This window comes from Stegostoma tigrinum, chromosome 3 (genome assembly GCF_030684315.1).
Source record: "Stegostoma tigrinum isolate sSteTig4 chromosome 3, sSteTig4.hap1, whole genome shotgun sequence".
In the NCBI taxonomy this organism is placed as follows: Eukaryota; Metazoa; Chordata; class Chondrichthyes; order Orectolobiformes; family Stegostomatidae; genus Stegostoma; species Stegostoma tigrinum.
In genome coordinates, this window is record NC_081356.1 from 71,888,917 (window position 1) to 71,902,564 (window position 13,648).

The 13,648-nt window shown below is 40.5% G+C and overlaps 1 protein-coding gene across 2 annotated transcripts in view; it reads right to left on the minus strand.

The window, feature by feature from the left end:
• Positions 1–277: 277 nt before the first annotated feature.
• LOC125450902 (sorting nexin-24-like) overlaps positions 278–13,648 on the minus strand; it is a 185,767-nt gene continuing 172,396 nt past the window's right edge. Inside the window, exons 5-7 of one of the 2 annotated variants that reach the window (XM_048527269.1) lie at positions 7,774–7,806; positions 6,041–6,105; positions 278–918 (exon numbers count right to left, since the gene is read on the minus strand). In XM_048527269.1, the coding sequence (XP_048383226.1) occupies positions 848–918; positions 6,041–6,105; positions 7,774–7,806 (169 nt within the window). In that variant the 3' untranslated portion in view covers positions 278–847. Of the gene's footprint in view, positions 4,360–6,040; positions 6,106–7,773; positions 7,807–13,648 lie in introns of both variants that reach the window. The other variant, XM_048527270.1, reaches the window with a different exon arrangement.

A 13,648-nucleotide genomic window follows, 5' to 3' on the forward strand; every position in this document is an offset into this window, starting at 1 on the left:
AAGCCTCGGGCTCATAATCTGATGCTTTATCCACACTCAGTCAGGCGGCTGAATACATTAGTTCAACAGTGGGGATGCTCTACCGTGGCTGACGGTTCAGTTCGGTTAGTTCATAGGAAAATCTGTAAATGCTGCAGAAATGCAATTTCCAGCACCATTACTAACTGCAATGGCATAGAAGTCCACTGGTGAAGATAAACAGCATTTGAAAATATGATCAGAGAAAAATTTAAGTATACTTAAAAAAAAAGCCAAAATGACAGAACATTATTGTGTGCTGTGCTGTTCAAATTTATTACATAAAATTATAAAATAATGGATATTCATTACTTCAATGCAATGTTAACAAAAATTACATACTTTATGATCGCTGATGTCCAGGTAAATATTAAATGTAAAAACATTTCTGCCTAAAATGTTTACTTCCAACATTGATTGTTGCACTGACTTAGATTTTCCCAATAGGGGAAAAAAGGGATAAAATAGAAACGTTCTCCATTTAATGATAAAGTCATGCTTTTGATCGTAAAATTCAAATAATATGGTTACTACATTATAACAAGGTCCATACTCTCAAGGTTCACAATGTAATATGTCACATATTCAGTGTAAAACATTAACACAGCAGCCCTTTTTAAATATCTATATATATTATATATACACCAATGAATGTAATAACTTTTGTAAAAGTTAAAAAATTTAGTGTATTAAGCATTAAATGTACAACTTGTCAAGGTAAATCAATCAGAACTGATGACTGCATATTAAAATGTCTCTTTTAATGATGATTACTGGTTAATCTTGTGGTTGCATATCTTGAAATGCCTTTTTTGCAGTAGATGTTGTTCTACCTCAATTGAAGGTATGGATAGTATATTCCATGTAGAACACCTTCAATAACTATATTTGGGGAGTCATCTAAGAGATCACAAGAGAAAGAAAGGTCAGGCCTATAGTTAACTTTATTACTGTCAAAACAAAAGCTATAGTTGAATTCTCTTTATTCCGATGTACTGGTGAGGCTATGGGATGTTTTCTTGGGACAACAAGTGAAGTAATCAACAAAACAGAGTATTGGCAACACAACGAAATCAGCAAAGCAAAGGAATCTGAGTCAGTCAGACAAAAGTGGTTATGTAACAAAAGCAGAAATCACTTGAGATTCAGTGAGCCTAGAAGGATCTGTGGGAAGAAAACAGAGTTAATGTTTCAAGACTAGCGACTCCTCATTAGAATGATAGCAGCAAGGAAAAGGTGGTATTTATGCTGAAGTAGAGGGATGGGGAGGGGGAGTGGGAGAGGGCAGTGGATAGGTGGAGATGGAGCCCAGAGAGATACAAAAGAAGTAGGTAAACAAGTAGAATATAGAAAGCAGGTCAGGACAAAGAAAAGCTGAGCAGTAATAATGAGAGCTGAGTGTAGCAGAGAATGTGGTGTACTGAAAAGCAAACCATGTCATGATAGGACCATGGTGTGGGGGTGGGTAAAAAACATTTAAGAACACAATCAGGTTCTAAAGGTCTTGGACTCGATGTTGAATTCTGGAAGCTGCCGGGTCCCAAAGTGAAAAATGAGATGCTGTTCTTCAAGCTTGTGCTAAGGTTCACTGGAGCACTGCAGCAAGACCAAGACAGAGATATGACATAGTAGGCAAGCAGAAGCTTGTGGTCATTCTTGCAGATAGAACGTAGTTGTTCTGCAAAATGGTCACCCAGTCTGAGCTTCCTCTCCCCACCATAGAGGGACTACATAGAGAACAGCAAATAGAGTAGACTAGACTGAGTGAAGTACAGCTAATTTGCTGCTTCACTTGGAAGGTATGTCTGAGGTCTTGGATAGTGAGGACAGAGGAGGTAAATGGGCAGGTATTGCACCTTTGCAATTGTGCAGGAAGGTGCTGAGGGTCCACGGGGAGGTATTGGGAATGGAGGAGGAGGAGTGGGTCAGCACATCCCAAGGGAACAATTCCTGCTGACAAGGAAAGGGGAATGTGTTTTTGGTACTGGCATCCCATTGGGGGTGACGGAAACTGTGCCTTACAAACCTTTGGATGCAGTGGGTGGTAACTGAGGACCAGGGGTACCCTGTCATTGCTGTGGGAGGGAGAGAAAGGATGACGGCAGAAGTGTGAGTGATAGGTCAAACATGGCTGAGGGTCCTGTTGACGACGGTAGCGGGGAAGGCCGTGTTGATGAAAAGGATAGACACTTCTGAGGCCCTGTGTGGAAGGTGGTACCATCAGAACAGATGTGATGGAGATAGAGAAACCGAAAGAATGGAATTTAGTCTTTGCAGGAAGCAGGGTGCAAGCACATAGAGTCTAGGTAACTGTCAGAATCAGTGGATTTGTCACAGATATTGACAGCTAGTCCATCCCTAGAATTGAAAACACTAATGTCAGGGAAGGGAAGGGAGGAGTCGGAGATGGACCAGTTAAAGGTGAACTCTGCTTGCTTTCCCCTGATGCCACCAAACCTGCCGAGTTTCGCCAGCAACTTGTTTTTGTTTCATATCTCCAGCACCTGCAGTTCTTTGTTTTATTGAAGCAGTTATATACTTTGATCTGGATGCATCTTGATGATTGAATTCAGTTATGGCCTCGAAAACACTGGAACATTTCCTTCAATTCTGAATAAAACAGAGCCGGGTTTTCACTGTGCCAGAGGACTTTGGGAGCTTTTAAAATTGGTAGGTGTGACCCTCATTTACAACGAATCCTACTTTTGCTGGTAGGGGAACATGGGGAACGGGATGGTGAATCACAAATGCAGGAAACCTGAGCACAGCACAGTCATTTAAAGTTCCTGCTGACAGGAGCCTTATTTTCACTGTAACAAGGGCTATTACTTAAGACAGACACTTAATAAATGATTGTTGGGCTGAAGTCATGATTTGAAGTTATTTAAATTCTTACCCCCTTTAAAATAAAGAGGTGGCTGGGGCATTCACAAGGCCACTGTTCCCCTTTAAGATTATTCAGATTTTGGTGAAGTTGACTTGAAGAACTGCAGAGATGCAGACCACAAATGTGGACACTGGGATGGTAATCACCTGGGATCAGATTTTAGATGCTCAGTGCCCAAATGTGTCTTTGGGGGCAATGGCGGACAACATTTATTTATCCAACTCTTTATAATGCTGAATTGGTTCCCATAGGGACAGGATGGAGACAGGTACCCCATACAAAACCTGACGATGACTGCAACCACATATACAAATTTCACCCTGTCCTTGTGTATCTTTAAGTCTGTGATAGATTATTGACATGTTGGGGATCAAAGATTATAGAGAAAGGGCAGGAAAGTAAACATGAGGAACATGGGATCAGCCATGATCCCATTGAGGGGTTGAATGGCCTAATCCAGTTTCTGATTTTTATGTTCCAATGCTCCTGACAACAATGAAGCTAATGACCTGGCAATACACAGGTCAGGTCATGGAGAAAGACAGCAAATACTTCACCTCAACAAAGAAACCAAAGGAATGCTGCACACAGAGCTTTGGGAAATGAACAGTGTAATGAGAGGATGCTATTACAGTCACACCAATCCTGTGAGGAAACCTCCAGTGAATATGCTGAAATAAATACACGATATGTAAGAAATGGTCTGGAGTATATAACCCAACCCGGAATAGCCTACTAGTTCTTAAAATGTTAAAGGAGGGAATCCTTCAGGACCACCAGAAAATTCTAGATTTGGGTTCTCATTGGGCAATGATTATGGAACCATCCTTCAGTTGCCAAGCAAGATCGAAATTAAACAAAAGGCAATCTCCAAAATCTACCGTGGCAGTGATGGAGATAGTAGACAATCTGATCAGACTTAAATAAGACTGTGTGAGTGCAGAAACAGAGGCACTGGTGATTTCTAGTTAAAAACAGCAGCTGACCAGCAGTGCCCAATCAGAGCAGACACAAGGGTAGCAGTTGGGAAAAGAGTTAACAAACCGATGGCAGGAGACATCTATAAGGGACAGTTCCTGCAACTGGAACAACAACTAACTCATCTGTGTGGCCAGCCCTGAAACCGGATGGAATGTGTAAGCTGACAACTGATTACACAGCTCTGGATAGAGTGATCCTATGATTTACATCCTTCTCTGTTAGCTCTGCCATAACCTTTAATGGGTTAGACCCACACAATAGAAAATCTACAGTTCTAAACATTGTCACCAACTTCTGGGCCATTCCTTTGGCTCCAAAGTAACAGACCAAATCTGCTTTCACTGTGCAGGCAAGCCAGTACACATGAACATATGATTCCAAGTGAACTCCAAACTTGAATGAGGTCCAAAAGTCTGCCAAGCACCATAGGATCCCTGGAGGTGGTGGTCATTGGGAACGTCTTGCCTGTTGGCCTGACCAGGCAGATCCAAAGGGAATGATTACAGAAAGGCAACATTAGGTTATTGTTGATTGTCATGTGCTTAACACAAATATCCCAGGACATCAAACAAAATCATCACATGAAGCCAGTTTGCTGATGAGTTGTGAAATTGTTAAGCTATGCTATGAGGGAACAGTGACTTTGTGCTCTATAAGCATGTGCTGCAAACATTGTATTGTTTGTTGAGCAGCTCCTCTGGTGACTGACAGCACATGCTCGAATGCAAGCTTTACTTACTAGATAGACCTTAGATTTAGGGCAAAGTTCGGTACAACATCGTGGGCCGAAGGGCCTGTACTGTGCTGTACTGTTCTATGTTCTACTTGAACCTTGTAGACAAGAGAGTGGTCTTTTCACCACAAGTGGCTTGCTGTAGAAATAATGTTTTCAAAATAGGAGTATGAGGACAGAAGAGATGTTACAAATCTACACTTTGAGAATTCATCATTTTAAATGATTGAGGAAAGGAGGAATATTTTTCATTTAAGTAGTTTGTCTTCACCTAACTATTGGTCAAACAATCGAGTTCCCTGAGAGATGCTGTGCTCTCCATTTCTGCTAAATCTGGGTTCGGAAGACCTGGTACAAAATGTGGACTTAGAGTACATTGGAGCAGAGCAGAAAAATAATTCTTGGGGAACATATGATAATCACTCTTGCATGCAAAAAGAGCACAGGGACATGATTAAAGTTTATGAAGTTCAGCATTAAGGAGTCCAATGTTGAGAATATAGGAACAGAATATTCAGCCCCTCCAGCCTGTCCCACATTCAATGGGATAAAGATGAATTTGCGGCCTAATTTCACATCCCTTAATACATTTGCTTAATAAAAAGTTATCTATCTCAGATTTTAAAATCAATAACTGATTCAATGTCCTCTCTTGCTTGAGGAAGAGAGCTCCAAATATTCAAATGCCTACCATGGTCCTATTAGGTTGGAAACAAACTATTGAGGCATTAACTTCAAAAAAAAGGACAGATAAACCAGCTGCCCACAGAACAATTCATTTTCATACCTTACAAAACACAAATTGAGAGCAACCTGGGTGGTAATCATCCACATATTACTCCAATAATTTGAATCCATTTTCTCTTGCTATGTTTCCCAGGGGGAATATTAATTAACACTTGGCTGTAGAGAATTAATTAATACACTGTGTTTCTGTTGGGTGGTGGGGTAAGAGTTTTTAGTAACAAGTTGTGCCTGGTAGCACTACACCAAGCTTCAATTTTACACTACTCAGTGATTACTAAGGATGAAAATTTGCTTAGAGCTGTTTGGGTTTACAATTTACAGTTTGGAGGACATTCTCTACCAGGTGTCCTTACTTGATTCTACGGTGTGAACTAGATGACTCAAATACAAGAAAACATGGCTAAACTGAGCTCAGATCACCATAACAATATCAATCTGCACTCAACAACTTTACCTTTGCATTGGCAGGTCAATAATAATCCACTATAGAAACATGAACAAACTTTTCAGGCAAGAGAAGGGGGGAGGGGAAGAAAAACACAATTCATAACATCACCTTTAAAAACATTTAACCTCCTGGATTTATGTTAGCCTTCAGTTTAATTTTCACATAAAGTTACAGTGTTACAGGCTGAAACACCAAAGAGCTATTAACAGATGACAGATTTGATTACCAGTGGCTGTGGGTAAGATGAATGGATCCCTCAGGAAAAGCAGGACTGGCTGGTGGGATAGTTTACTGGAAAGGTCAAGGACAAGAATGTTAGTATTCCGGGATTGCCAACACAATTGTTTAGAAGATTTACCAATTTGTTTTCAACTACAAAATTGTGAATTATATAATTTTAAAAAAGCACAAAACATTAAATTTCATTGGTTTGATAACAAGTTCACCATGCAACAAAATTTATGATTAACATTATTTTGCCACTATATTTTAGAAGTTCAGACATACTACAAACAATCTGAACTTGACTAACAGCAGTGTGGAAGTATCTACACCACATGGACTGCTGCGACTGAAAAATATGGCTCACTATCACCTTTTCAACATCAATTAGTTTTAGGTAATAAATGCTGGTCTTGCTAATGATGTTCCTATCTCATTACAAAATTTGAAACAAATCTTTAAAAGTGGCTTCTTAAAAATTGCTTCAACAATCTAGAGTCCAAGATTTTTTTCAAAATTAAATCTTCCAAAAAACTTCTAGATTCCAGATGTCTAGGTGTCATTCTAATGAATATATTTTAGATATTTTTGTTTGGGGACCTAGCAAAAGTTTAAAAATGACTGATTCATTGCAACTATCTCATTTTTTAAAAAATAAAGACACTCAAGCAAATAAATTAATCTTTGAGTGATTAAATATAACTGTGAGGAAACTTCGTGCATCCAATTTAACCAGTGAATTTATATATTCAAGGCCGTGGCAAGATAAACAATGGAAGCTTTCTAAGCTTCCATTCAAAAATAAAATTGTACTGAAGACTTTTTCTCTCTTTTTACAGCAATTGATAGCCATGTTACATCTGCTTTAGATATTTTGGACAAGTCCCTTGAACTCCACACTCACTCTAAAATGGTTGGAGGGAAGATGCCAAAATTAATATCCACAAAATACTATGTCAGCGTGAAGCTACTTTATCCACATCCTCAATGGTAGATGTATTTATACTATCAGGTCAAGCAGACAAAACCTGTGTACTTTTTACTCTTATTTTTGAAAGTGAAAACATTACCTTAAGCTGATTCAAGTGGATCAAATGACAAAGATGCTCGACTTCAGTAATAATTCAGGGGTAATTAACACTAAATCCACCGATCGTAAGAATAGTAATGGTCACTACTCTGCTGATCAACCTCAACAACAGCTCTCTTCAGTTAGTTATTCAGGAATGCCTGGAAGTATTCCACCTTTAAGTAATACAGCTATGATGGATTTCCTTAAAGTTTTTGTGGTAATCCCAAGGCTTGACAGCAAGGTGAAGGGAAGGATCCTTCATTAAGATTGGTCATGGTGGGTGGCATACTATAACCATTTATTAAATTTAAGTGTATGGAAATCTCCTATCTTTAAATATCATGGTGTCCTGAACATCGTGTAGTGGATTAAGTTGGCAGCACTGGTAAAGATATCCACATAGCTGTGCCTTTAGGATTAAGTAGTTCAATTTTCTTGATCCAAGTATTGATCTGGAAATGCTCAATATTCACAGCCAGAGTTTCTCCGTTCTCTTGACTGTATTTGAGACTTCACAAATAAACTGATTTTCACTGATGTAAAAATTGCTTCATACCAGTAAGATGGTGCTGATGGTGGATGGCATGTTGATGAGATATATGGCTTCATGCTTCATTTACTTTGTTCTCAAGTAAATAAATTGAAGAGAAGTGATAAGGTCTTACCTGAATTCTTCACAATCATAGTCATCAATGGAACTAAAAATGATAATTAATTTTCACACATTAACATCATATTTGATATTTTGTCTATTAAATAAAATACCTGTGTAGTTACTGAAAGAAAGGTTAGCTAGAGGTTTAACAAATTGTCAGGTTTTCCTTATGGGTTTTCATTTGTTCCATAAAGACCACTGTTTGACAAGAGGTAAAAATGTCTAAGGCTATAACATCTTCTCAAAAATCAAGCTTCCTTCTCAATTATCAGCCATAGCTAGTTGCCAACTAGGTAGAAATAACATAACTATAGGCCCAGAGAATGATAGACTGTTTTCTCATTAGACAGAGATGACTGTGATGAATTTAACTTGAAGATCGCCATGCGTCAGGTGAGAAGATGGCATGATAACCTCAGGCACTGATACTGTATATTGCAAACCGGCTGTCCAACCAACTGAGCTAACCAACTCCAACTCAGTACTGTGCTCAACCAAATCGGTGTGTACTAGCAAGCTCCAATTTGATGTTTATATGATTGGCAAAAATACATTCAAGCATAATGGGCATGTTTAGGAGGTTTAACTTTTATATTGCATTTGTCATTAAAAAAAAGGAAACAAAAAACAGAGAAATGAAAGGATGAAAGGACTGCTTACTTTTCATTTGCTGACTTGAATATTTTTTGTTTTCTCTACTTTTGTTGATATTGCTTACCTTTTAAATGTCTTTTTCCTCCTTATACGTTTTAATCAGTTCCTCGATTATCTTTTAGGTGGGAGCTGGAAAGCCACTTAATATCAACAGAAACCAATTTACTCCTGCTGTTCAGCATCCAAAGTTCTTCTGTGACAACTTTTATGGTGCTGTCTGTCTTTTATGAAAGTGAATGGCACCTTCACAAATTAAATCTGCTTGATGGTGAAACAAATAATCTTTCCATCTTTGTTGCAAATCTGATCAAGAACTTTTTTTAAAATGGGAATTTAGGACGAGTCTCTTGCAACATACTATTCTCGTGTTCAGGGCTAAAAGGCTGTTTTATAAGTTTGATAAGGTTCATTTGACTTATTGTGCTGAAGTTTAATATTCAACCACTTACTGTGGTGTGGTATTTTCGAGAAGTCATGCACAGTACCTAATGTGTTCTTTCCTGTTTCTCGCAGAATAAACCCATACCATAAAGTACTGCATACCAAAATTCAGTATCTTGTTGTAATCATTGGCTTCGGTGCATTAATTGTGAATCAATTCTCTTACAGAAAATATTTTTCCCTATGAAAAGAATTTACAAATTAATTAATGCACCAAAGACAATGATATAACAAGATGCTGAATTATAGCACACAGTATTTTCTTCCACAACTGGCCCATCTGTAAAAAAATCTCTTCTCCAAGCTGCTTCAAATTTCAAAGATTTTTAGTCTTTATCACAACATTTCTGTAGTTGCTCAGTCACCCAATCATTCCGCCGCTGGTGCTCATCTCCGTAAAAGCTTTCCTTTCCCTCACCATGATTATTCTCCCTGGTGCGGCCTTATGTCTTCATTTGAATGGTTAAGCCTGTTGTGTATAATATATATCACCAGGTTTCGTTGGCCATATCAGGCATTGAGTTGACAGGTCTCTGCCAAGCAGCTCATACCTTCAGAATCATCCTGGAATGCAAAGATATCCCCAGCTTCTATTATCTGTAACAAGCCATATCTTGAAACCCCTCTTCCTTTCCTTCTCAGTTCTTATCTTGAAGATCAGGAGTGAAAAGCTATAAGTTTAAGAGCATCTGTGTACATGCTTCTGATTTCCTCTTGCAAACCAAAATAAACTGCTTCCTTGGTTTCAGCTGTCCTACTGTCAACTCACGTCCTTTTACTCCCTCTCCAAGCTCAGTGTTTATGAATCTTAGCTTGGGATTTTCCCACTTGAAGCTAAATCGCAGCGCTAAGGAAGTTTCATAGTGTACTATCTACCATGACCTGGGATGAGGTAGATTAATCTATTCAGTACTTCTCAGCTCATTATTAATGCAAGTGAGATGTTGGATATGTGACTTGGTGGTTTTGCACGGCCTTCCGCTGCCAGCATCTTCCAGATTCCAGGCTCTGCTGTCCATGTAAACACCATTTCAGGTCACAGTGTTGGAAAGGTCGGTGTCAGACATCAAGACGCTCCCTTTTGAGAAGATTGAGTTGGGCGGATGAAACAAGGACTGCTCCTGTGATGATGAATAAGCTCCAGTGTTCTGTACTGTTCTCCAATTACCACCAGTGCTACCTCACTCTCGTTCTGCATCCAATTACCACCAGTGCTAACTCACTCTCGTTCTGCATAAGCTTTTATCCATTTTCTCCCTGTTGGTCCTTCTCCTCTTTTGCATGCAAAACTGGCACTGAGGAAATCTCTGAGAGTTTCAGGCCTTAGGTTGAGCCCCTCAGCCACATCTTCACCTCTGAGGAAGAAGCTTGTGAATTGTCAGGGGATGCAGCTGCAATGCTTTTGTGTGCATCCTCCACCAGCTCAGAGCTATCACCCTTGGTGGATACTCGAAGCAGAACAACATTGACAAGTGTCCGCAGCTCACGGAGCAAGAAACACTTGAGATCTGTTACGCTCTGAGGACTGTCAGAGACAAGGCATCCGCTTGAGCCCCACGCAGAACATGGGATGCACAGACTGTATGCACTTGACCTCCAAGACGGAGCACGGTCCAATCCCCTGATTGCCAATGTATACTTCCTTAAGTAGCACCGTCTTGATTACAAAGGACTTTCCAGCACAACCAACTGGAAGTATAAAGCCAAGAGCACAAGAATGCTCATCACCTTCCCTTCCCAAAAAGGAAGCGGAACAAAGGGAAAACAAAAGTATCAGCTTGACTAACCAACTGACTACATGCACTATGGATTGATCCCGTGTAGTGTAAGTGTAAGTAAAGATAACTAACAGCCACGATATCACAAGTCACATAGTCTAGGAATCATAGAAAATAGGAATAGGGTAGACCATTCATCCACTTGAGCCTGCTCTATTAATATGATCATGGCTGATCATTATACTCTGCACCCTGTTCCCTCTTTTGTCCCCTACCCTTTGATCTGTTTAGCTCCGAGAACTATATCCATCTCATTAATAAATAACAAAATTCAATCAATGAATTAAGTTCAGAAACTATCTAGACTCACAGGCAGTTTTGTAATCCTAGAGTTAAAGGACTAGACATAAAATTACTATATAATAGCTGAGAATAACACCCTCTCCTTCCTCATCCAGTAAATTGTATATGCTGCCATCGTGTGCCTCTCAAACATATCCACCTTAGACAGAGAAGAACATAAGCTGGATTCTCTCCCAAGCCCTGACAAGTGTCTCCTTTTGCTAATTCTCATCCATGTGCTACCTCTTGGTGACCTTACTGAGACATGGCATCTGTTTTCTCATGTATGCAAGAGACACCCAGCTCTTTCAAACAAACACCTCTCTCAATTCCTCCAATGCTGTTGATCTGACATGCAGTACTCGTTGAGCCAAAATTTTTCCACAGCTGAACAACAGCCATGGTCTTTGGCCCACACCAGAAACATCCTATGTTTATTACTGATTCCATTGACTTAAGTGGCCATCATCTTCAGTTGATCCAGAATGTTCAGAAATCTCAGTAACTCACCCTTCAAGACCATACCCTGCACTGAGACTGGTTGAAGTCCATCCTAACTCTTGCCTTGTTCTATCTTTAGCTTCTCCTTTTCTCTCCCCAAGTCAGTATGCAGATTCCCACCAGGTGCCAGAAATACAGTGAACAAATTTGGCATGAGTTATTGATTTTTCTCTTGCCATCTCCATCTTTCTCTCATTGAATGCTTCCACTGGATCCAACTTAGGAACTGATAGCCTGCTTTTCTTCTCCAATACCATTTACAAAGGTCATATGCAGGGGGCTCATTATTCCTTGGTCTAGGTTGGAATTAATCTGCAAAAATTAAATGGAGTCTGAGGAGGTGTCAGTCCTTGTGTGGGGAGGTAATAACTGAGGGTTATTGAAGTGGACAACTTCAAGTACACAGCTTTCTTACAGGTATAATATATTCAAGTGGAGTTTGCAAAGTAAAACTTACATGAACAATACTGTGAAAAGTGACATGGTGTCAAAGCTTCAGAATTACATGCATCAGGACAGATGCAAGAATTCCAAATTTTGTAGGATGCAACAATTTGTACTGCGTATGTTAGCAGCACTTGACTGGCAAGTTGACTGCATTACAGGCCTTGTCAAGGAGACTACACTTGGGAACTACTGTCAACAGGAACAGCAATTCTAATTGAGAATATGTCAAATGAACACGTCAAACAAAAATATGAAATGCTTCATTGTCAATAGTAGGTAGGCATATCAGAAGAATGGAGTTGGTGAATTAGCTACATACTGGCTCAGGCTGAGGCTAAACTGCCTGAGCTACTGCACGGTTCCGCTGGCCAAAGTGTGAGAAAGTATTGGAGGAAGGGGGACTGATTACAGAGCAAATGTATCTGTGTGGCGTACTGTGGATGATTGGCAAGGGGACAATTAGTGTCTGTATAATGGGTTGGGGATGGCGAGAGGAGCCGATTAGTTGTGTGGAGTAGAGGGGCTGATTACATTGTGGGTAAGGGGTCATGTGAAGAGTGGATTTCCTGTTTGTAAGTGGGAGACAGGTTGATTGGTGTGTGTGTGTGTGTGTGTGTGTGTGTGTGTGTGTGTGTGTGTGTGTGTGTGTGTGTGTGTGTGTGTGTGTGTACACACGTGTTGGGGGTGGTTGGTTGGGCACAGAGGGAAATAATCAGTGTAAGTTGTGAGGTGCGGGGAAGGTCAGTGGGTGTCTGAGAGGAGAAGCCTGATTACAGTAATGTTTGGGCCACATAGTGAGCAGAGAGGTTTTCCCCAAGTCTTCTATCACCAGGAACATAGAGGGTTTCGGTGAGAATCAGAGGTGTATATAAAATAATTTGATTGTGATAATGGTAATGGGAGCTGCAGATGCTGGAGAATCCAAGATAACAAAGTGTGGAGCTGGGTGAACACAGCAGGCCAAGCAGCATCTCAGGAGCTGGATGAACACAGCAGGCCAAGCAGCATCTCAGGAGCTGGATGAACACAGCAGGCCAAGCAGCATCTCAGGAGCTGAGATGCTGCTTGGCCTGCTGTGTTCATCCAGCTCCACACTTTGTTATCTTCGATTGTGATGGTGTCTTATTAAAGTTCACAAGAGTCTGAATTATCCTTTATTCTTTCATGGTGCATTTATGTGCCTTTGACAAGGCCAGCATTTGTAGCTCATTCCTAATTGGCTTTGAACTGAATGGCTTACCAGGTCATTTCAGAGATCAGTTAAGAGTCAACTACATTGTTGTGTGTTAAAAGTCACACATAGGCTGATGGTAGATTTCTTGCCTCAAGAACATTAGTAATTGTATTCATTGAGTTTAATTTCTACCATTAGCCACGGTGGGATTTTCTCCTGTATGGTTAGAGCATGAGGTGTAACACAGCACGGAGCTGGAGGAGCACAGCAGGTGAGGCAGCATCAGAGGAAAGCAGATGTTTTGAGTCGGAGGCCTTCTTCAGAACTGGGGGAGGAGTAGGGGGCTTTGAAATAAATAGAGAGAGGGAGGGGTGGGGCTGGGCAAGGTAGGTGGGGTGGAGTGCTGATAGGCAGTGGTGACGATTGGTCAGTGAGGTGGGAGGAGCGGGTAGGTGGGAGAGAAGACAGGCAGGTCAGGGAGGCGGGGATGAGAGGGAGAGGAGGTCATGGGTTGAGGTCGGGGCTGGGGAGATCTTGAAGCTAGTGAAGTCCACGCTGAGACCATTGGGTTGTAGGCTCCCAAAGCGGAATATGACATGCTGGTCCTC